We start from the raw sequence: 26,031 nt of genomic DNA, 5'->3' as shown, positions 1-26,031 counted from the left end.
TGCCACCTGTGGCACGCGTGTCATAGGTTCACCATCACGGGTATAAGGTCTCCTGTTTGAGCAGGGGGTTAGACTAGAAGACCTCCAAGGTACCTTCCAAGTCTATTATTCTATTAAATACATTAAATGATCCACTTCTCCTGTCATTTTTCATATGGATTACTCATCTAATAATCACTCTCTTCAATCTAATTTACCTTAGTGTGGTGAAACACCTATTTTTAATACATGAAAGGAACACAATATAATATCTGCCCTGTATCTCCCAGAGTAGATAGTTTTGTCTGTGCAAGAGATGTAAAATTAAGTCTTATTTTATAATTTTCTAGATGTGTTATAATACACACATCTATATGGGAGAGCAAAAGAGTGCTCTCCACCCAATGTCATTTAATTAAATTGGGATTTTGTAATGGACCACAGCAGACTTCCCAACTCAAACTACTGACATCTTTTACCAATAAATGAGTTTTTAATATTAAACTATCAGTACTTGCTACAGATAGCCCTCGACTTATGATCACAATTGAGCCCCAAATTTCTGTTGCTAAGCAAGACAGTTGTTAAATGAATTTTGCCCATTTTATGACCTTTCTTGCCACAATTGTTAGGTGAATCATTGCCATCATTAACTTGGTAATAATATGGTTGTTATGTAAACCTGGCTTCCCAATTGACTTTGCTTGTCAGAAGGTTTCAAAAGGTGAGCATATGACCCTGGGACACTGAAGCCGACGTAAGTATGAGCCAGTTGCCAAATGTCTGAATTTTGATTATATGACCATGGGGCTGTGCAACATGTGAAAAATGGTTATAAGTCACTTTTTTCAGTGATGTTAGAACTTTGAATGGTCACTAAATGAATTGTTGAAAGTTGAGGGTTATCTGTAATCACCTATGTAATACTTTTTAAAATATGGTTGCTGATCATGACTATGATCTGCATATTTCTTAAAGTTTGTACATTTATAATAAATATATTGCACTATTAAAACACCTCTTAAAGGGTGCCTCCATTTTTTTAGCATGGCAAGAACTATTAGCTGGATCATAAATCAACAACAACAAAAAACCAACCAGAAAAGATTCAATATCTTGATACCCTTTTTCTGCAGGAAGAAAACAATATCCACAAATAAACATTCCATAACTATTAGAGTGCTCTGTTAACAGCAGTGAATGACAGGTAATATTATGCAATCCCAATAGGTTCAGAAGCTTCTTCCAAAATGCCCCGCTAATTTCTTGCTGTTAGGTACAGCTGCCAAGGCATGAATGTTTTTCTGACATTGGCAAGTGTATAATTCCAAGATGCCAGGTGCTTTACATCAATATTTAATTAATATCTTTTTGTTTTGCAGAAACAGCCCCAAAAGTCACAGAAGCAATGAACTGAAATTCAAATTATACATAAATGTTTTATGAAGAAAGAAAAAGAGATGGTGCATGCAAGATCTCTATCAAGTCTTCAATCTTCAGCACCATTCATTCATTTGCAGAAAGGCTCAAGAATTGGGAAATGTGTCAAATAACATAATTTTTCAAATCATTTTGCATAGCAAAATTGGGGATTAATTTGCAAACCAGGATGAAGCTTTTACCTTGTGCCAGGTATGTGTCAGGTCTAAACAGACAATGGAGTGACTTCTGAAACAATCCCCAATGATTGGCTGATCTAGTTACTCAAATAAGGTCATTCCTTATCATCTGGGAAATCCAGGTGTGATCTGGTAGCAAAACTGGTCTCTCTTTCCCCTTCTTATTATTAAGGCATAAAGATTCACTTTAATTCACAAGAAAAGACTTGAATGCATCAAAAATTATGTTGCTTTGAAAATGATGATAAAAGGCTGAAAAATTTAAACAGAAGCAAATTCATTATACTTTTCTTGAAAGATTGACTACCAATCACATCTTGAAGGAAATTATTTCTCAATTTAAAAACAAAAATGTATAACCATTTCAAATGAACACAAGTCATAAATCATGTCTGCAAACTTAGAAGCTTTATTTAAACCTAATACTCATGTCTTAGAATTCTAGAAACATTTAATATATAAAACAATATAATTTAAAATTATAATACAATATATATTCAATACTTCAAAACCTGGGGAGAAGCAGCTTTGCAAAATAAGAAATCCATAAATAAGGGCCAAACAAAAGATTATTTTTGTCTACAAAATATGAACACTAAAAAGGACTCTACCTATGGGGGCATCTTGTTACATGAAAAAGTTGCCATCAGTATATCATTCCTATTTTCAGGGCTGGTCTTGTTTAGATAGAGAGATATAGATGATATAAAATATGGTATAATTAATCATATATCTATATCAGAAACTGATATACTGTAGATATATGATTAGATCAATATTCTTCTAAAAACATAGGCAGTAATTTGAAGATAAATTAGGAGAGTGATCACTTATCTTTTCCTAGTATTTACAATGACTCAATAATACTGTGACACTCAGCAAATAAAATTTGCCAAGAAATAGAAATTAATATTATTTCCTCTGGTAGTAACACACTGATTTCTAGTATGTATAATTAAATGAAAAGCTGACTCAAATAATCTTATTAGCATTGCTTATTCAATTGTGAACATGAAGGCTGCCTGAGTCAATCCATTTAAAAAAATATAGAACAGGACAATGCATGGTTAACAATCGCTCGTTGTTTTAAACAATGCACTTTTGTTACACCAACCACTTTTTTTTTTGTTAAACCAATAGCCTGTCAATTAAACTGTGTGTGTGACAAATCATGACAGAATTTCTCAAATGTACAGTAAGAAGATAAACATCCATGGTGTGGGTGAGATTCCACTGTATTATTTCCAGCAGGGAAAGCAGTTTGCTCTGATGAAATAAGAAGAGTAATCTCTTTTCCCCATTTAATTTCATGCAATTTCTGAATCTATTCCATGGGGTTTCTTAATTCTCCAATACAGATTTGGAGGGAGTTAAAATTTATTACACCAGAATTATAGCAATAGCACTTAGACTTATATACCGCTTTACAGTCCTTTACAGTGCTCTCTAAGCGGTTTACAGAGTCAGCATATTACCCCCAACAATTATGGTGTACACTAGGGCAAAATTAAGATAAATGGTAGTTCTAAAATTGTCAGCTCAAACCAAGGGAAGTTAAATACCAAGGCCCAAGATCCTAAAAATTATCTGAACTCCCACACTCAGCTCCTTTCTCTATCTAGCTTATTCCAGATATGTGGGAGTTACAATTTTCCGAATTTCCATTGAAAATAACTACTGAAGTAACAACTCCTCATAAGAGCCTACAGGTAAGTTTGAGGAAAGCTGCTGTTCTGATAAATAAATAGGTAGGAAAACTAATCTGAATGGGGTATGGAGAAGATGATTAAGAAGAGGTAAGTGGGAGATTATAGAAAAGGTGTTCAATCAGTAGACAGGTACCTAAGGTAACAGTCTCCTTGAATACCCTCCACCCAAAAAGAAACAGATTTTATGAAGATAGAAATGAATACAGGTATGGGGCAAATGAATACATTATGGGACCCAGGTGTACAATACATTTGTTTCCTAGCAACTGAAAAACTAAGATATTTGATGATATTAGTTTTTGTGGACAACAGTCCACTTAGTCTAGACATAAGAATGTAGGTTTGAAATAATAATTGTCAGTTTGGAAAGGACAAGAATTCTTTTCGTTGTTCTTAGTGTAGTTTGTACTATAACAACTTACTCTGTTGATATTGCATGTGTGTCTGTGTGTGTATTTTATCATTGTTTTCTTCGAACAGATATTTAAAAGCAGAAAGAACAAAAATATGCTATTATTTTGTTAAGCCGTTTGTAAAACTGTAAGACTGTATCTTTGCTAAGCAAAAAATCAGAGTGGGGGAATACTTTACATTTTTTCAATGTAAATTGAAATGAATATTAATAGCTTCCATTATTCTTTTAAAATGTGGGACAGACTGAAAGAGAATAATGAAAAAAGGTTGACTGTTATGCTCCACCCTTGTTTAAGCTTATGTTTCACATTAAATATGTTCTTCAAAAAGTTAAACATTAATTATCAAACTGATAGCTTTCGTTTCTATGCATATTTTTCTCAGTTTCACATAGATGTTTCCTACTGCACCGGAGTTTTATTCTGATAAGGGAGAAAGACTTGAAACAGAATATATAGTGATCATTTTTGATTGAGCCCTCTCATTCGATTTTATGAGACAACACTATTTCTTCGGTGAGAAAACAGTATAAGGGCCTAATTTATCTGAAATGGCAAATCACAATGTATTTTAATATAAAGAGCAAAAAAAAAAAATCAAGGCATTTGCTAGGCACAATAGAAAACAGAACTAAGGCATGTAAGTTACCATTATTTTTTCTATAAATTTCTATAAAAATCAGAAATGTTTATGAAAAATAAAATAAAAATGAAACTAGCACTAACAGGGAATCTAATTTAATTGTATTTAAAATAGAAATTATTGATAGATCAAATGTATGTTTAGGCATAGAGCAGAAAGATTACCTTGAAATAGGGCACCTAGTATGAGAGAGAGGGGGGAAAAACAACAAAGTACAGGTAGTTCTTGGTTAATGACAACATGTTCAGTGACCAAAGTTGTGATGGTGCTAAACAAGTGGTAGTTATGACCAGTCAAGTTCTGACTCTCCCAATACCCTAAAGTCATGTGATTGCAATCTGGGCATAGTAACTGGTTCACACTTATGATGGTTGCAGCGTCCTAGAACCCACAAACTACAATTCAGTTTAGTGAATTATACTGCCGGCTTCCCACAAGCAAAGTCAATGGGGAAGTCAGCAAGGAAGGTCACATGTCACTCTGGTAAATCTCCCCCACCCTTACACCCTCTCAGCCCCTCTGCGTTTGCACTGTGCCAGCCATCAATAAAGCCATACATACCATCTATGAACATAGCTATGCTCACACTGGCCTTCCCACCACCTGCCACTCTTACACATCTTAACGTTGCTGCACTTGCATCACCCCTCCCCCATACCAACACACCATCCCTGAGCCTTTTTGCTCTTGCGCCATATCTTCCCTACCACCTACAAACCCTTGGGTCACCCTCCCTGAGCGTCCCTATGCTTGTACTGCACCTCCCCAGCCTTCATGCAACCTCCCTCCTCCAGCAGCACCCACCTCAAGCTCTATCTCAATGTGGAAATATGATTTAAAATAAAATATTTGGATTTCAATGGACTAAAATTATTACTATATTAGAAGGAAAGGATAGTGACTCAATTTTTAAAAAGTAATGATACCTAATCTGCACAATATAAGTATCTTAAAATATTTTAAAAGCAGGATAGGAAGAATAATTGAGCTTTTGCACTTTGGTATTGAAGAAGTTTTCCGAGAATACCATGATCAGCCAAGAAAAGAAACCAAAGAATTGTGAAACAAATCAAACCAAGGTTCTTATTCAAGGCACAAATGAAGAGGCTCAAATTATCCCACTTTGGACACCTGACAGGTAGACCCAGCTCTCTAGAGCAGGGGTCTCCAACCTGCAAAGCTGGCTGAGGAATTCTGGGAGTTGAAGTCCACAAGTCTTAAAGTTGCCAAGGTTAGAGACCCCTTCTCTAGAGAAGATTCTAATGCTGGGAAAGATGGAATGGAAGAGAAGAGGGTAAAGTTGGATGCACTCAGTTACAATGTCAATGAACACACTATTGGAAGATCTGAAAGACCAGGTTAGGGACAAATCATCATGGAGAAAACCTATTGATTATGGTTACTTAGAGTCAAAAATAATTTGAAGGCACATAAATAATCCAACCATCTATTAATCAGTTGCTTGTGATAGCATGACAATTTTGATTATGAATATAACAAAATTGTACAGCACAGCTTCTGAATTAAATAATTATTTTAATAACTGAACTATCTATACAAATTTCTTTCCAAGAGGGTTTTTTGTCTATTAAATGAATAAAACATTAGAACACCATACATTTTTGTAAGACGAGATCTTCTGGAAGATCATGTAAATATTTATGCTGATAATGCTGGTTATTTGTCCATAACAACTGTTTTGAAGCCATTTAGTAGATTTTTCTATTTCTGTCTTTTGGAAGCTTGCAACAATAGCATACAGAATAATCTCATAAATACTCATACTTATCATTCTCATATCCTGTATTGGAACAATACCTCCTAATTTGGCCTTCCTGTATCAGACACCTCTAATGTGTTGGAACTACAACTTCCAGAATGTAATTCCATTAAAAAAAATTCTGGGAGAGAAATCATTTGGGTTTTGCTATTGTAGAAAACAAAGTCTGCACTTGCAACTGGCAATAATTTAAAGTTATAGATTAGCTATAATATGGACAGTTGTTTTAGTGAAAACTAAACAAAAAGGGAAAGGTGATGACTGGTCCCCAGGACATCTTATGTGCTTCATGTTTGAGTAGTCTTTGAATCACCATAGAATTTTGCACTAGGTAGATAGATTCATACTCATAAAGGCTATCAAAAAATTTTCTGTTTCACATATAAATTATACATTCTAGCATATATTATAATTGAACCCTTGCTTACCTATTATGGGAAAACTCCAAATATAATTCTACATTTTTAAAAAATTTCAAAATGTAATAATACTAAAATAAATTAAATTTATTGATCTTTATCACATTCTTATGTATGTGTTTTTATCCATAAAGATTACTATGACTCAGCACTAAAGCAAGGAGTGCTGAGATAAGCAGAGGACTCTTCACTGAAATGTTATATCAAGGAAAATCAGACCAGCTGAAATTCCGCCCATGACACTGCTTTCAAATCTCTTCTTGTAATTCAGAAAGAAAGAGAAAAAGACAATGTTTGGTTTCTGTCATGCTTCCATAAGCTCGATGCAACTTCATCAAAGGAAAGACTTCATGATCTTAATTTTATGAAGTGGAACAGCCGATGTTCTCTGTGGAAGTACTGATTAATTTTAGATATTCAGCTGTTACCTGTACCTATAAAATATTCTCGCAGCATCCAATTCCCAGAAACATAGAAGTAACTTTTATTATTGCCTCAGAAGAAACAAAAGATGTGAATTTAGGCATAGGCCAAAGCATTTACTTCAAACATATACCACTTTCTGTATCTCTGAGGCAGTTTACACATAGAACATTTAGCACTGATTAAACCTCTCAAGAAATTGTATCGTTGAGAAGATAAGTACTGATATTCTTTCTCTGATGGTTGATAATACATCATTCAAACATACTTTTGTGCTGATCAAACTATATATAGATTAAATCATTTTATTCTTTCTCTTCACTTCTAATGTTTCAGTTCATTTTCTTGTATTCCCAAAATTGATTTTAAAAAACATCCACAGGAAAGGAATCAAGTTATTAAAATATATATATATATATAAAAGCTTAAATGAATTGTAATCAAACCACAAGACAGATTGCATGTCTATTGGGAGGAATGAAACTAAGGACATACTGGTTATGTGTAGAATGAAAACAAAGAAATACATATTTTTCTTCAGGCTCTGCAAACAATGACAGAAGTATATCAGGAGGAAGAGCTTGTAATTACCCTACCGACAGTAATTTCTTCACCATCTACAATCTATATATACTGAAGAAACAGGTAAACTGAGAAGAGTGCAGGCATAATATACTTCAGCTATATTTTATGGTTATATAAATCTAATTTTAGGTAGCAGAATAAGCTGGTGTAGAATGTTGTTAACTTTCATGTATGTTAAAAGTAAAATGTTCCAAAACATGGAGTTGCATGAGAAAAGCAAGGCTTTGAGTAACTGAATGTCTCTCTGTGATGCAGTTGTGAAAATCTATTAAGCAGTTCCCTAAAATATTAATACAAGGTGTCCCTCTAGTGACAATAAATTTATTGCATGGTTGAAATTATTTCACACAGTACTACATGATAAAGACAATACAGCAATCTACATATTCATCACTTATGCAGAAGTTTTAGAATTATTGTTGCTCAAGGGCAAGTTGTCTCTACTCCAATTCATAAATACAATTTATGATAAATTATAAATTTATTTTATTATATACCTTAGCAAGACATAATAGTTGGCTTGCTAAGAATTATGATGGTTCTTTGTGATCACAATGATCCCAAGGCACTTTTACCTCACCTTTACCTATGAATGCAAAAGCCAAGTTACACAAGGACTTGTCCTAATTTTATCCCCAGAACAACCTTGTGAGCTAGGTTGAGCTAGGAGAGTGTTTCACCCAATGATGTAAGTCCACCATTCAAACCACTAAACTGCCATACTATTGATTGTGACTATTAAGAAATCTTCAGTACCATGGACAGCAGAAATTAAGGAAACTAGAAATCTGCCAGATATAGGATGCTATTCTGCTACTCTCATTAGCCTTTAAATCTTCTGGATTTCATGAACCAATTTTGCCCTACGAAATGGCTGAAAAAATCTTCCATTTCAGGACTTTAACTGGAACAAAGAAATGTAATAAGCTTTTCCTATGAAGAGGGGACACTGCTGCCAAAAGAAAGAAGTCTGTAAAAAAGGTGGATTGGCTGCTGATGAATACTTTAATCTGAATATCTCCATTTGTCAGCATGCTGCCAATAATGCTAAGGCATGAATTGAGCCTCCCAAAGCACCTGGTTTCTCATGAGATAAGCAATAAATAGGACTGTAATACCTTCACTCAAGAAAGTATCAACAAATAGAAGAGTTTCTTGAGATTTCATTGCCATGATAAAATAATAAAATGCAGCAAGAAATAATTAAAAAGATCACACATAAAACACAAAACGTAAAGTATAATGGAGAAGAGGGAAGAAAACTATACTGCTATTGTTAACAAATAGATAGAGGAACAAAATCCAGATAGGTAGATAGACACATTAACACAAAAGTATACTAAAGTTATTCTTGAATGTGATACCTTTTACATTTTCTTTCTCCTCATGTCCAAATCTAACTATCCCCAATTGATAATGATGCAAATATGACGAACAGCTTTTTAAGGCCTGCAGAAAACATACACGTCTCTGCTTATGGAATAATTGGGAAACCAATTGCCTGGCTTTGACAGCATAGTAATGAGCTTTGTGCCAATTGAATCCTAATCGTTTGGAAATGTAAACTGCCTTTCAGCCCATCACATAAGAAATGGAGGACTATGAAATAAAATGAAAGACCCAAAAGACACTACACAGGCAAGAATTTCAAAATAATTTATTTGGAACTGATACTATTTTTAGGTGACACTGACTTCACCATTTGCACAAAAGGAGTGAGATGATTTCCAAATAAATAATACCAGATTCTTTTATTTTGTCAAAAGCTATGCTCATATATCATTGAGTTTGCCACAAAAGTTTGCTAACATAATGAATTATATAAATTGATCTTACTTCCATATAATATGAAGCTTTTGCTTGCAAAACATCATCTAGATCAGTGTTTCTCAACCTTGATAACTTTAAAATCTGTGGACTTCTACTGTGTGTATGCTGGCTGAGGAATTATGGGAGTTAAAAGTCCATGCATCTTAAAGTTTTTAAAATAAAGGTTGAGAAACACTGATCTAGATAGTATTCATTTTAAGAAAAACATTGATAAGGAAAGAAACAATACAGACAATATGTGAACATGTTAATGGCATTCAAGGATTATATATAATGATTTAAGATATAGAATCAAAATATTCTCTGTTTTTCCCTATGTTTTTAAATATTTTTTTCTGGTTTTATACATTCTCATTTTAAATATAAAAGAATGTTCAAGAAGCTGAAATGTAACTAGAGTAAAAAAATTCTTTTTTTTTCAAGTTCTCTTATGTACAAAGGACTATTCTATACCCTAGTTACGTCTCTAAGGAAGTAGTTTAGTCCTTTCTTGCCCTTTAAAAGTTGGTTCATGCTGACACAGTTGTTTCAATAATGTCAATAAAACATTCCCCCCCTTCTCTTTCATCTATAAAACATTTTCCCCTCTAGTTGGTAAAAAACAATCAGTAATTTTAGCCATATGCCTTTTATAGCTTTTGCCACTAAGCCTTTTAGATACAATAGCATCTAAGTGAATACAAAATATAATGCCTCATGATAATTGCAAGTATTTAACAATGTGATCATATGCATATTTATTTGAAAATAAATTAAATCCAAGTTCAGTAGGATGTACTCCCAAGAATGTATAGGTAAAAAAGTAAAGATACCCTCAAACTAAAATTATATTCCACTAACCTCATGGACATGACGAAGTCCCTTTGGCAAAATCCAAAAATGTACTGTCCTCTTGTTCAGGATTGTTTTTACTTTGTCTATCTTACAATCTGAGATTTTTCTTTGGTAGTCTTCTGTCTAAATCCAACTACTCCAGAGCCCAAGCTTCCAGGCCTACCATCTGATAACATTTTTTAAAACAAGCAATTGTTAAAATCTATCTGGCAATTGTTGCGGTGTGTAAGACTTAATGCTAGTGCATCCATCCCAATGAATATTTTTTTTCTTGGAATATCTCCCATTTAGCCCAGAAATTTAGCCACAGAGTCCACAATTTAGACTGCACTTTGATCAGCTCTCTGGATTGTCAAGGAAGAGCATTTCTCATATTTAGATAAGAGCGGTGGTGGTGCAGTGGTTAGAGTGCAGTACTTCAGGCTACTTCTGTTGATCACCTGCTGCCAGCAATTTGGCAGATCGAAACTCACCAGGGTCAAGGTTGACTCAGCCTTCCATCCTTCCGAGGTCAGTAAAATAAGGACCCAGATTGTTGGGGGCAATATGCTGATATCTGTAAACCACTTAGAGAGGGCTGTAAAGCACTGTAAAGCAGTATATAAGTCTAAGTTCTATTGCTATTGCTATTAGATATTAGAGTGACATTCCCTTCTGTTTTCCAAAGATAAGATTAACATATGCCATTAAAATAGACATGATGGTGTTCATCCATTGTGTTTGAAGAGGACCTTTACATCTAACAGGTTGTGGGCTGTCCACAATGTGTCTGCAGGTGGCTGGTAAGGCCTATACGGGCATGAAATGTTCTGCCACATGTCGGGCAGACATATGTGGGCACCATTGTTGCAGCATTTGCAACTCTGGCTTTGCAGAGTGCTCGCTTGTCTTGTGCTATGGTTGTTCTTCTGTCCTCCGATGTCTGGCAGCCTTGGTGGATCAGCGTGCGCCATGTTGATCGATCTTGTGCCAGGGTTTCCCAGGAGGTGGTGTCAATATCCAGCACTTGAAAGAGGCTTTCAACGTGTCTTTGTATTGCTTCCTTTGTCCCCCGTGCAATCGCTTTCCTTGAGACAACTCACCATAGAGGAGCTGTTTAGGGATGTGATGGTCTGGCATCCTTGCAACATGGCCTGCCCAGCATGTCTGGACTTTCATCATCAGGGTGTGAACTAATGGCAGGCCTGCTCTGGAGAGGACTTCTGTGTCTGGCACATTGTTCTGCCATGGATCCTCAGAATTCTACGGAGACAGGTCGTGTGGAAGTGGTTCAGTTGCCTAGCATGCCTCCTGTATACAGTCCAAGTCTCACTGGCATACATCAGGATAGTTAGCACTATTGCTCGGTAGACTTTGAGCTTTGTAGCAAGGCTTATTCCATGGTGGTCCCACACATTGGTCAGTAGTCTGTCAAATGCAGAACTTGCCTTGGCGATTCTGCAATTGGCCTCAATGTCATAAGATACACATTAGCTTTAGAGGAGGAAAACAAGAAAAAAAAATCCTCTGCCTCTGCCTCCAAGCATCAATCTGGTATTCATCTGACTAGTATCCTTGCAGCAAACAGCAAACAGCCTGGTCAGCTTCAGCACATTATTGCAGCCTCAGCACATGGCTTGTCAGGACTCCACTCCGTTGCGCCCACCACAGGTCAACTGAGCTGAACTGCCACCACCACCGCTGCCAAACACTGGAGCCTTCACTGACGAGCAGCTGATTGGCGGTTGGATCGGCCTCCCATTCGGCAGTGGCGATCAGCAGCAATTGGCAGCAGCAACAGCGGTGGTGAATGGTGGTGGTGGCAAATGGCAGCGGTGTACAGTGGCGACGGCAAACAGTGGCCGCCCCCACACCAACCCCTCCTCCCCACGCCACAATATTCCCTCTGTAAGACACACAGACATTTCCACCCACTTTTGGGGGGGAGGTGCATCATATAGTGTGAAAAATATGGTATATATTTCAGGGATTTTTTTTTAATATTCAAGGAAGCAAACATCCTGCTTAAATATTTCATGAAAAAAACCCTAAGGGAACTAAAACTAACAAAGTGACAAATCTTATTAATAAAATCTTACAATTGAGTTTATAAGGCATGACTGTATTCCTGTATCCTCATTTGGGATAAACTTCTATCTGTAATAAAAAAAACTTTTATCCATTATTTATGATACACACAGAGGTGAATTTAACATATATCACCAAAATATCGTTTGGTGCTGTCATCAATGAATTGATCCCTAGGGTTTTGGGAACATCAGTAGCCTTGACACCAACGCCAAGGATAGGACCTTGTACTGATCTTAAAGGACACTTTATCTGCAAGTGATAAAGTGATAAAGTATGAGATGAATGCTTCTTGAAGCACTGGTTCTTTGGAAGAGACTCACCTTGGTGAACAGATTATTTTCTTTATTTTTCAGAAACTGCAGGAAAACAGTTCTTCTGGAAAACATTTGTTGAATGAGGTGGTGTCATCTGTTCAATTTTTGTTGTTAATTATTGAGGTACTATTTTTTATTTAGTTTATTTTTATGTTCACATTAATTATTACTTATTAATGTATTTCTTTATCATTAATAATTTATTGCTTGTTTACTGTGGGTATTTTAATTTGACGTATGTTGTTAACCATTGACAGAGAAAGCAGATTACAAAGGCTTATAAGGCAAGTAAGTATAACACAATATATGTAATCTCTCCTATTCTGCCTCCATATCATTACTTTTATATGTGTTGCTTTGTAATGGGAGGGGAGAATCCAAAAAACAAAAGGTATCTCAAAAATGTTAAGAAAGGCATGGAAGAACCACATAGTTCTTTAGATTTTAGCCACTATTACTATAACATTCCAGGAAATATTTCAAAGACAACAAGTTGAGTACTTCCCATTATTAATAACAGCTGAACTAATATTCTGCCTCACAATCACAATACTGTTTTTAAATCACAAGCCATGGATACATTCAAGTAGGCCAATATCAATATTGTCAGCGCTCTGAGAAACACATACAAAGAAATCAGAACTCCAAGGCAGGAATGTTCCTCAGAGAACATGTTTATTGGGCACATATTTGCACAGCCAGTGAAAACCAACTCTAAAAGTTTCCCGTGGTTACCATGTAATTAAAAGAGCAAACATTTCCCTCCCCAGGTGTCACAGGTCACATTGTCCAATCCAGGCAGTTGGCGGGTGTCCTCGAGCAGTTCTGCTCCTCCTCCTACTGCCACCTGTTGGGTGACTTGGTTCCCACGGGAGAGTGCTTTATTTTGTCTACAAGATGGTCTAGCTATTTTAATCACCTGGATAGGCTCTGTTCAGTGGGAGCCCCAGGTCTGATCACATAACCATGTCTTAAGAGTCTTTTGGAATATCAAAAGGTTAATTAGTCCCTGCAGATTTTTGCAGAAGTCAGAGTCAGTTGCTATTGCCTCTTTTCTAGAGCTCAAACAGAATGACTGGTCCTTCTGGTTTTGTGCTCATGGCAGGACTAAAACTCCCAGTGTTCCAGTTTCTAGATGATTCCTTAATCACCACACACCAAACTGACTCTCTAGTTTTATTCAGATTGGTGATAACAACAGAATCTTGATTTTGCTGTTACCTTTTCCTGAGTGGGTTTTTTTTTTTTTTTTTTGTAATGAATGAGGAAAGCATCAGCCTGAACCACTTCTGAATGTTATTTTGTTCTGTACTTTAAAAATGCTTTAGTCCGTGTTGCCTTGGCAATGGAAACAAGGTTGCTTCCCTTGCTCTCTACATCTTCTCTCTTTTACTTTTTAAAATAAATTTTTATTTTATTTTGCTCTTCTGACATTCTTCTACCTTCCCACAAGTAAGGACGGGAAGAAAAAGAGGCTGATTTCTATAGCCACAAATCAGAACATTACAGGGTCGAGTGGTGCCATTATATAACATATTTTCGTTTAATCATTTTTTTCCTTTTACTTGCCAGAAGGGCACCCAGGGTGTGGGAGTACTATTCTCTTACACAACAGAGTCAGCAAGAGGCTGCTTGGAATACAGTTGTTGGCAATGGGAATGAGTGAACTGCTGCACCAGGCAAGGCCATATTCTACAGACTCAAAAATGGTTCAGAGATAGGAGGTTTTAGACCTTTAACTTTCAACCTACAAAATCTGCTCTGCTATTGCACCACATTTTATCATTACAAACAAAAAAGCAAGCCATAATTTGATTTTTTTAAAAAAGGAAAAAGAAAATGATACTAAGTGAAAATAAAGAAAGAACAAACTTTCTATGCAAGAGGTATCCATGTACATATTAATACTAATCTGAAATCCTGAATTCATTCAATCCTAAAAACCATGGTTTGAAAGTTCAGGAACAAACCTAAACCTCTGTGTGTGTGTGTCTCCCTCTCCTCTCTCTCTCTTTCTTTCTCTCTCTCTCTCCCTCCCTTCTTCCCTCTTTCTTTCCATGACTTAAGATAGCAAACCACAATTTTAAATTAACTGTACAAACAAAGGACAGGAATAAGGGGAAGGAGAGTTGCTACCATAATCACCCAATTGTGATTGCCCGAGTGACTGTAGCAAGAGACTGAATTCTTTTCAACTGTGGAGTTGCAAATATGCAAATCCTTATATAAAGTGCTATAGGAAAATCAAAATAATTAAGGGGTTACAGCAGTTCTCCAAAGAATGGGGGTGGAGAAAGATTCAGAAGGAAGAGGGATTTATTTATATAACCACCTATTTTAAATTGCTATGTGATATGAGGATAAAGTGTTAATATTTGAACTTTTTCCTACTTCTTAAAGCTAAATATAGGGACTCTAAGAACCTATAAAACAGAGTGCTTCATAATATAACATGCACCTACTGTGGAGTGCACTCTCATCAAATGTATAAAGGTCACCAATTCTGGCTATGCTAAAATGGGATGGGACATATTCAAGGAAGAATGCTTTACTACACAAAGGCAGCAAAAATTAAATTCTATTTGCCAGGGGAGTCACAATGGAAGAGGACTATCCCAGTCATGCCTGGTCAGTCACTATTTTCTACAGAATGTTCAACTCCCTGAGTCTTTGGCCTAATCCAACAAGCTTGTATATTTCAAAAAAGGCATAATGCTTCACTATACTGAATTCATTGCAATGTCCTTTTACTGACAAGACAGGTGTGTACACTGCTGATGGTTAGCACCTCCTTCTTCACCAGCTTTGCCAGTATCAGACTCAAAGCATTTAGTAACCCAGCAGATGGCTCATTATTCAAATTTTGTTAGTCTTTGGATAGTACTGGAATAGGCAGGACCTAGTGGGAATGCCAATCTCAAAACACAAAGAATGCCAAAATAGGATAACTAGGCTGGAACAGACTCCCCTTTGAATCTTCTGGTTTGAATGGCTAAGGAAAAAATGTACTTTCCATGTTATTCCCTTTTTTTCCCTATAGGCCAACTCCTACCTTTATCTGCAGGTATAATATTCGTACTCAATAACAAAGACAACGCTGTGTTAAGAAAACTGCTATTTTTTCCTTTTGACATTTAAAGGGAAACAAATATAATAACAGGCAACAAATGGGCAAAAAAGCATCAATTCATACAGTGGACTCTGTGAATTGTTTCGGAGTCATAGCAGTGCTGCATTCACTCTACATTCTGCAAACATCTGATTCATAACCCAGATTAGTGAACAGATGCAAAATCATCATCTAAAATATTAAAACACATTACTGGGAACAACAAGGTTGCATGTGACAGTATGATAGATTTTTGTTTTAAAAAATGAATAATTCAATTTTTTTAACAGAATTACCTTGTGGAACCAGGTTTTTTACATCCCTTGGGAACTTCAGTCATACCAGGAAACTGTCAGTGTGCATTATTTGTGCAAGAACAAAACACAGCAAACATAAGTTTCTACTGCAAGATACTTATAATAAACTGATTTTCAGAAACTTGCTGAGAAAAACACAATAGCAAGTTTGAAGAGAAAGATGGGGGAGGGGGGAAAAAGCGGGGGAAATGGGGGGGGAGAGAGGGATGCCTATCAATCAGTAGTGGTTATCTGCCATCCTGGCAAAGGATGGTTAGTTGTCAGCATGAGGAAATTGATTGTGGCAGACAACTATATGGTTGCATGAATGCATACTTGCATATTACAATATATGTATACCCATAATATTATTCCCTTTTGGATAAACCATATTGTGCAAAATTCAGAAAAAACATATGAAATAGTAAACCAACAAGATTAAAATCATGCAGGAAGAAAAAGGAACATAAATAAAAATTACTTTCTAGCACAACACTCTTTCCTGTATCTTTCTATCCTGGCAAACCATTTCTGTTTCAATCACATCAGTGCACTGCTTTTTACACCACCTCTTGTTTGCTAAACATTTCACTTCTTCCTTTTTTCAGGATCTCTTCAGTTCCATGTAGCCATGACTTTCTCACTCTTCCCTTTCCTCTTGATTTATTTGCTCTTCCTTCAATGGTTTGTTTCGAGTTTTGATCCTCATTCATTCTCTTCATATGCACAAGACATCACAATGTATTTCTTTCCTTTGGTTCATTCACCTTCATATTCAGCAAAGGGTCTTTCAGCACCCATGTGCCCTATCTCTTACAGTTTATTGCCTACATAAGTAGCCTGTTCCCACTCCATCGCATTGTTTACATTTCTTTTGACACTTATAACTCTTACACTTTCAAAAGGAAGGAAATAGGCTCTTAGACATAGCCATCTTACCTTCTTTCATCATTCTTTGCAACAGACCACATATTACCCACCATCTTTCTACCAGTATTGCCTGCTTTAAAATTTCATTTCCTCCTTTATATAAACACTCTATTGGAGTGTACACATTCATCTACTTGCTCTGTTTTTTGCCATTTATGTGCGACTTGCAATTATGCAGTCCATTTACCCTATCATTTACAATTATATTTGTCTTTAATACACAGGTTTTCAGTTCCATGTCACTGCATCATGTAACCTAGCATTCAATGAATATCATTCAGGTTCTCAGCCAACCTAGTGACTTCTGCATTCAAAAGTACACTCACACTTCCAAACAACATACCTCTACCATTATCACAAGCATCCCATAAATATTTATTTAGAAATGGACTGAAAAGCTTTAAAAACTTGATATGGAGCCAGGATTTAAGGTGAGTCTTGCTGTATGATTATAGGATGTCAAGGCTTTTTTGAGGACCTTGGATGCATTGTAAAGGGTCTCAAAGCCTCTTCTCTCTTTGTTTCTCTACTTCTCCAGTCTGTGCTCTGGAGGTTTTAAACTCCATTTAAACCAACATCCTAGAATAAGACAAACCTTTAGCAGTCCCAGTTAGGTTTACATGTCATCTATATGCTTTATTGAAGCCATCAATTTACATCAGTTACTGTTGTGTAGGTCCATCTTACCATATTTTTTGGAGTATAAGACGCACCTTTTCCCCCCAAAAAAGAGGGTGAAAATCTGGATGCATCTTATACTCCGAATGTAGCCCCGCCCAGCTTCTCAAACCGAGGTTTCAGAGGCTGAAAAAAGCATCAGAAATGAAGCTTCAGAAAAGAAGCCCCCAAACAGAGCTTCAGAAAAGAAGCCCCCAAACAGAGCTTCAGAAAAAAAGCTCCCAAACAGCTTCAGAAAAGAAGCCCCCAAACAGAGCTTCAGAGGCTATTTTTCTGAAGCTCTGTTTCAGAGGCTTTCAGAGGCAGGAAATAAAGTTTTTTCTGAAATGGAGTTTCAGAGGCAGGAAAAAAGCAAAAAAAAAAAAAAAAAAAAAGAAGAAGCAAGGCACAGAGCTCACAACCAAGGAACCTGTTGCTAAAATTCACCTCTGGGAACAGCTGACTGGGGGTATTCTGGGAGATCCATGTGCCAATCAGCTTTTTTCTTATTTTCCTCCCCAAAAACTAAGGTGCGTCTTATACTCCGGTGCGTCTTATACTCTGAAAAATTCAGTATTTAGCAATAGCAATAGTACTTAGACTTACAACCTCTTTTTTTTTTTACAACCCTTTCTAAGCATTTTACAGAGTCAGCATATTGCCCCCAACAATCTGGGTCCTCATTTTACTGACCTTGTAAGGATAGAAGGCTGATTCAACCCTGAACCACTCAGAATCAAACTCTTGGAGTGAGCAGTGAGTTAGCCCTGCTGCAGTACTGCGCCACCATGGCTCTTGGTGAACATAGAATAATAGAGTTGGAAGGGACCTCAGAGGTCTTCTAGTCCAACCTCCCGCTTGAGCAGGAGACCCTATACTGTTTCAGACAAATGGTTGTCAACTCTCTTTTTCAAAGTCTCCATTGTGGAGCACCCACAATGTCTGAAGGAAAGCTATTGGATTGGTTGATTGCTCTCACTGTTAGGAAATTTCTGCTTATGTGAATATTTTCTAATGGAAAATGCAACTTATTCCTAATCTCAGTTTCCCTGATCAGCTGGCTAGCACGATGTATTTAGGTATCTGCATGGGTATGTGAACAGCCAGCAGGAAGTCATGATTGTATGAAGGCAATTGTACAGAACACTGGAAAAATAAGAACTAAATATTGTTAAACCGATTGCTATGGGCCCAAAGGTTTGCTAGATACCACATGAGTCTTAACCTTTATTTCATTCAGATACTGCCCCATTTTTATAAGTGAGAGACACTATCATTCTGATTAGTCACAATCTGCTACCTGTTATAGTATTCTTAAGCCAAAATATGTCCAGGGTTATTTTCTCATATACTTACAGAATTATACAACACTTCCCACAAAAAAAAAAAGCACCTGAGAGCTGTGATCCCACCCATATTCGCTGAACTGATATAAACTGTTGTAATAATTAACAATAACACACTCAACCATTGGCTGTTACATCATAGCAAAATATATACTATATCCTCTAAATTATAAACATGTAAATGTGAACTATATTTAAGAAAAATAAAGTCTGATGAAACAGGTACTTTATCTTATAGTCTTATCATAAAGCATATAAAGTATAATATCATTTTCCAGATGAAGAAAGTGCAAAACAAAAACATAACCTGCCACTTTTTTTCTACTTTTTTTCCTCCTCAAACAACAGAAAAATAGTGCTTACAAAAAGCAATAGGTGAGCAAACAACTTTACAGATTTAAGAACTTGTTTCAGGGATTTTTTTTTTTTAAAAAAAAGCTTATTTGCATATGAATCTCTGGTGGGGAAAAAAACAGCTTTGCAGTCATACCAACCTCTTACACATCAGAACAATGAAGTGTCTTCTTTCCTGATGAAACTATTCCCACAAATCCCATTATCATGAAGGTATAATGATAATAATGCGAACAGAAGCAAGATTGCAAATCACCAATCTCTCTTCTCATTAGCAAAATGCCTTCCCATACCGCAGTTTAATGAAACAGCAAAGTATCAGGGATTCTCTCAGGTATCTGCTATCTTCTTATTTAGCATATTAATATTTTTATGTATATCATTAAAAATATATCCAGTTTTTTCCTGCCTACTGATGTTTTCATATCATATTTATTTTACTTCTTGACTAAAAAATATTAAATGAACTAAGAAACCTAATTTGGCCATAATTGCTTATTCTTCTTTTTGTCCCATCTTCTAGAAATCTGAGAAATTATATTATACAATATAGTCCTTGGTGAACTCTGAGCTTGGTTGTCTGCTTGCAGACATTTCATTAAACAAATGAAATGTCTCATGGACTGATAACATCATAATACATTGATGATGTTACCTAGTTGGGTAATGAAATGTCTGCAAGAAAGCAAGCTTGCAGGAGGATCCCGGATCTACACACATTCCGCCCCGCCCTCAAGACTTTCTTATTTCAACAGGCCAGCCTGGCCCAACTCCTCCCTTTTAACTTTTTAAATTGTAAATTTTAAATCTGTCTTAAGTATTGGGGGTGTTTTAATTTGTTCTGGGCCAAATTTATTTAATATGGTTTTATATTGTTCTTTTAAATTTTGTAATCTATGTGGTTTATTTTTTGGCTGTACACCGCCCTGAGTCCTTCGGGAGTAGGGCGGTATATAAATTTAATAAAATAAAATAAAATAAAATAAAATAATAAAATAAAATAAAATAAAATAAAATAAAATAAAATAAAATAAAATAAAATAAAATAAAATAAAATAAAATAAAATAAAATAAAATAAAATAAAATAAAATAAAATAAATAAAATAAACTCAGAGAGCACCAAGGACTCTATAGTTCAATCCTGAGCTACATATATTCACTTCTGTGAGAAATTATATTTATATTGAGAGAAAAATCACCTTTCTATATTTATTCTATCAGTCTGCAGATGAAATAGTGTACTTAGCATCAAATAAAGTTTAAATAAATAAATCATGGTCTCAGAGTTGTATTGTAGAGCCTATAAATCAATTTGCTGTCTAGTAGAGAATGCTAAACAATTTGCATTCAGATCTGTTTTCTAGTTCTACTACTAAATCATTCTACATGTTTTTTTTGACATAGAGGGTGAAATGTTTCTGCTGAACAAAGCCTTCTATTAGCAGAATTGGGGCTAGGAAAAAGTCAATGTCAAGAACTTTGAAAGTTTACTCAGCACATTCTCTATACCACCAGAATCATTTTTCAGGTTGGAGGGAACACAGGTCTGCTCATAGAAGCTTGGATTTTAATTCATCATATTTGTTAAATAGGAAATCCCTCCATAACTTTAACAGAGTCACTTGGAGTTGGGCAGTGATAAAATCAAATCAATAAAACAGAACTCAAATATTACTGGTTCACTTCAACAGTACTACAAACCATCTAGGAAGTATGATAAAAAAAAGAAATAACTCATTGGATTGTAGGCCTTAATTAGGAGTGACATAACAAAACATTTTGACTTACCTGATAAGGAACCTATGTAATCCAACATCAAAACTTCTGTGGAAGAAAGAAAAGGGAAAGGAAGAGGAAGAGAAAGAAAGAAAAAATATTATAATAAATATAATATGTAATTTTTGTAAGATGCAGGTTTGAAATAAAATTACGATAAAGAAAATGTATTCTAACTGGTCAAAATGTTCAAAACCACTGTCCTACAATGTCACATATGCCCTGAAGTTATTTGCCAAGGGTTCTCATTTCACCTGGAGTATTTCTTAGCATTTTGAGAGTAGTCTTAGTTTGACACTGTTACTGCCTTACCAGGCAGCTTACAAAACAGAATGTAGGATATATCATGCTTATTACACCTTAGGATCTAATTGATAAAAACAGACACAACTCCATGATGTCTGATTATATCACTTCAAACCTGCCCCTGAGGCTTTTTCTCCCATCATGTATTTACTGAAACAATTTTGGTCAGAAGAGAAGGGGCTGCACATTCACTAGAGAGGGCAAAGGGAAGGTAGAATATCTTTTAGAGGAAATCTTATTTACATAGCAAATAATTTCATACCGAGATTGTCAAAAGATGCTCTGCTTTTCAGATGGTCCTGGATTTCATCATCACAAATCAGTATGGCCAAGAATCAGGAGGAATGGGAGATGGCTGAAGTACATAGTTTTTCTTCTAGTTTATTATCACAATCTTTTGAAGAATTTAAGCCAATAAGCTGCTTTTCTCATCTTTTTGCAAAGGCAATCCTTTAAGAGAAAACTGAAGCTAGTAATCACCTAGCTATGAATCCTCCATTCATAGCTTCATAATGTAGCAATCAATATGCATGCATTTGGGCTAATACTACTGGTATCATCATTTTCAGGATTTCCATAGAAGGAAAACTTAGACATGTGTGCTTTTTACCTAATTCAGTCATGTTAAACAGGTGGAACTACAGTATGTAGAACAACCACATGAGAAGGTGATTATCTGGTTTGATAATAATGATTACAGACTGAGCTGAATATATACTTGCATATAGAAAGCCCACTTTGTTTTAATTTCAGTTTTAAATGCCTAAATCGGCTTTGGTTTGAAGGGAAGAAAACCTGAGGAAGCAAGAGCAGCTGAGGAAAGAGACACTGCAGGAGATTTGAAAATAACAGTTGTGGAGATCAGGGTTGACCTTAAAATGAAGGGTTTAAAAGGCTTGAAACAATGTGGACTGGGGTCAAGCAAAGTTCCTTCACAGCAAATTGGCTCAAGAACCTGAAAGGACAGCTCAAAGAGAAATGTGTATAAAAATAAATCAATAATGAAAACAAAGCCAGAGACAAACACAATTAAACTTTGGAGGAGTTCCTGTGTTTTCTTGATGTTAAGAAGTAATAGAAACAACTTAAACATCAATATTCAATATTTCCATCCAGAGGGGCATTTGAACAGATGATGAGGCATCTGCCTGTATTGGTACTACGGTATTTTCTTACAATAAATAAACCTTTCCTCTCAGAACCTTTCTTTCCCTCTTTCGGAATAGAAGAATATGTGATAAAAGAACAATTTTGTCATACAGGGTAGAATTTGGCAAAACATTCACTATGAGTGGAAAGTAGAATTTGGCCTCTATCTCTTGTGGAACTTGCAAACATTAGAATCCTTTGTGCAGGATGCCTAAGAAAATGTGAAAAACCTTTGTGGAAATTCAGGAAGGATGTGTATGCAGAGAGCATAGTAAAGCAAGGAGGACCGAACTTTTTTCTGCACTAGTTTTTTTGACTGACTGACTGACTGACTGACTGACTGACTGATTATATTGTGTTTAGGGTATCATCTTCACTGTCACAAAGAACTAAAGATTCCTTCCACTGAATAATTTCTGAAACCCTTTCCAATTTCTCCTTTTCTTTTCACCCAGAGGAGCCTTTTCTATTTATTTTGAGAAAGGGAGATCTATTTATAAGCCAAAGTATGGAATGGGGTGGTGGGTGGGGGATGAAAGAGAGGAGAGAAAGAATGAGTTATGGGTAAAATATTTTTAATCTTAATGTCATTTTCAGACATTTCAGAAAATAAGAGTTTCATAAATTTTTCTGAGCACATCCCTCCTTGCATTTTGGATTAATTATATAAAATTTCTTTCTTTTTTTCTTTTTCTGTGTACTGAAGATTGTATTACTTAATTGCAGGATTAGAAAATGGGAATGCCATGAATTGATTTTAAATGTGAAGATCATCTACGCCTAACATTTCTTTTCTGGGCAATCAACATTCCTGTAGAATTAAAAGACTGCGTAATGTGTAGATTTTCCTTCACCCTCCCAATAAAATCGTTATTTTTGCAAAGTACTTTTCTAACACCGAATTTATTTATGTATAGATGCATCTATACACTTTTATCTTGTTCTTTAGTCAAAAATTCTCCAAGTGAGGTTGGCAAAATCAGCAATAACTTGGGTCCTTTTTCAGGTTTACAACTATAAAAAAAATATAACATATAAGGCGAAGAGGAGGGAAAAGTTCATTTAATGCTATGAGACACAGGAAAATTAATTACTAAAGTAATTAATAAAAGATAGATTAATAGAAGAAGATAGAATAATATGGATTATTTTAACAGTAGTGGAAGCTGTATTCTTTTCCTACTGATGTAAAATCCAGTTTGAAAACACCCAGTTCTTATGACACATTCTCTGTAAGTGACTTCTGGCTTTTAAGGTTAGATTTCAAAAGCATTTTTTTAAAATTGAAGGAATGAATTCTATGACTAGGGCCATGATGGCGAACCTATGACACGCAGAGCCCTCTCTGTGGGCACACACACTGTCACCAGCTGCTCTTCTGGTTTCTGAAAAATGGCCTGAAAATGGCTGAAAAACGGCCAGAAAATGGTCCCAAAAGCGGCTGGAAAACGTCCCGAAAAAGGCTCCCAAATGGCCTGAAAACGCCTCAAAAAACAGCAAAAAAAACCAGGCCATTTTTTAGACCAAAAACAGCACGAAAAATGGCCTGAAAATGGCCCAGAAAAGTCTGAAAAATGACCCAAAAAACGGCCAAAAACCAGCGTGTGTGTATGCCGGCCAGCTGGTCTTTGGGTTTCGGGCGCTCACATATACATGCACATTTTGATTTAGGCCCTTGGTGCCGAAAAGGTTCACCACCACTGGACTAGGGTATCTTAGCACCATGGGCAGTTCCAAAATATAGACAAATTTGAGAGGTACTTAGTGCTCCCTGAAGCTGAATGCTTTCTTGCAGATGTTTCATTACCCAAAGTAGGTAGCACCACCAACATTGATGATGTTAAACCTAGTTTGGGAATGAAACATCTGCAACAAAACAACCAAACTCAGAGAGCACCAAGGACCCCTCGTTTCAACTTTGAGCTACAAACATTCTCTTTTATTGATAGGCAAATTTCCCAGACACTATACTTCAGGAATAATTCATGTATTAAATTTGATCTAATCTGTGTAGGAGGGCAAAGCATGTAAAATAATTTGAGGAACCATATTCAAAGTATTAAAATTATCTTTAAAAATAGCTTCTTTTTATATGACAGGCTCATCAAGATTTTAATGTCCTCAATTGAAATCCATTTAGCACAAAGGAACCAAAAGCTCTTCAGAAGCTGGCACACAGAGGAAGAAAAAAGAATATGTCAGCTTGTCTGCCCCTTCACTGCTTTCAGACTTCACTGGCTGAACAAAGTCTCAGAGGTGAAGGAATCACTGTTTGTTAGATATCAGGGAACACAGCCAGGGCAGAGAAAAGGCTAACCACAGGTAGAAACAAATCACTTAGAACCATAAATTGCATATCAATGAAAGTCCAGCACAAGTATGATGTTACTTTCCATGTTTTGCAAAGTATGTAGTCTTTTTCACAGAGATAAGGGCAGAGGCTATCAAGTTGTAGAATATATGCGCTGGCTGTAGGCAAGTGGGCAGGCCAGGATCTCAAATATTTGTGCTTTCTTTCTCACTCATACACACATTTGCACAAATAAACAAAGAAAACCTTTTTATTCAACCATTAATCTTATTCACCCATTGTACCAAGCCAAAACTTGCTTAAATATGATTTACTGATGAAAAAATGGCTGATTTCATGCCAGTAATGAACTGCATAACTTGGTTTGTAAATCTATTCTCTTTCTTCTCTCTTTCTCACATACCCTTCCTAGCTCAGCTCAGTATATAAGAAAGTGGAGGAATATATTTTCATCCTTGTGCTTTGAAAGCCAACTTTTAAAGCACAATTTTATGCTCTACTGTTGTCTGCAAACAACTGACCATGAAAAGTAGTGAGCTATACAGTCAGTGGTGGGATTCAAAAATTTTTACTACCAGTTCTGTGGGCATGGCTTGGTGGGCATGGCTTGGTGAGCATGACAGGGGAAGGATACTGTAAAATCTCCATTCCCACCCCACTCCAGGGGAAGGATAATGTAAAATTTCCATTCCCTCTCCCCTCCAGGGGAAGGGTACTGCAAAATCCCCATTTCCTCCCGATCAGCTGGGACTTGGGAGGCAGAGAATAGATGGGGATGGGGCCAGTCAGACGTGGTATTTACCGGTTCTCCAAACTACTCAAAATTTCCACTACTGGTTCTCCAGAACTGGTCAGAACCTGCTGAATACTACCTCTGTATACAGAGAATATAGAATGTCAGCAATCCTGTTACTTCCGACCATGTTCAGTGTTGGAAAGAACTGCTGATTGGCACATACTTTGCTTTTTCCAACTTCAATCTAACCAGCAGCAAGATGGCATCTTCTGGTTTACTTTACAGTCAGCTAAGTCCATTCATTATCCTTTCCTCTTACCGGTATATACAAACCACATAGATCCACGCTGTTTGTATGTGTTCAGCATTATAAATGAACTATTTGGGACTTCTGGGAAAGAACTAGGAAACTGAAAACAGTTCTGCAAAAAGCAGAGTTGAC

The 26,031-nt window shown here is 36.1% G+C and overlaps 1 protein-coding gene across 1 annotated transcript in view; it reads right to left on the bottom strand.

Moving 5' to 3' along the window:
* The window catches only part of HHAT (hedgehog acyltransferase), a 143,752-nt gene that overhangs the window by 58,814 nt on the left and 58,907 nt on the right, over nt 1–26,031 (bottom strand). Inside the window, exon 8 of the mRNA XM_070948658.1 lies at nt 21,100–21,135. Coding sequence (XP_070804759.1) covers nt 21,100–21,135 — 36 coding nt within the window. The remainder of the gene's footprint in view (nt 1–21,099; nt 21,136–26,031) is intronic.

This window comes from Pituophis catenifer, unplaced genomic scaffold, assembly GCF_029215685.1.
Source record: "Pituophis catenifer annectens isolate HBS135680 unplaced genomic scaffold, rPitCat1.0.hap2 SCAF_1, whole genome shotgun sequence".
In the NCBI taxonomy this organism is placed as follows: domain Eukaryota; kingdom Metazoa; phylum Chordata; class Lepidosauria; order Squamata; family Colubridae; genus Pituophis; species Pituophis catenifer.
The sequence above is the reverse complement of the archived record's forward strand: the minus strand, read 5'-3'. Positions and strand labels throughout refer to the sequence as shown.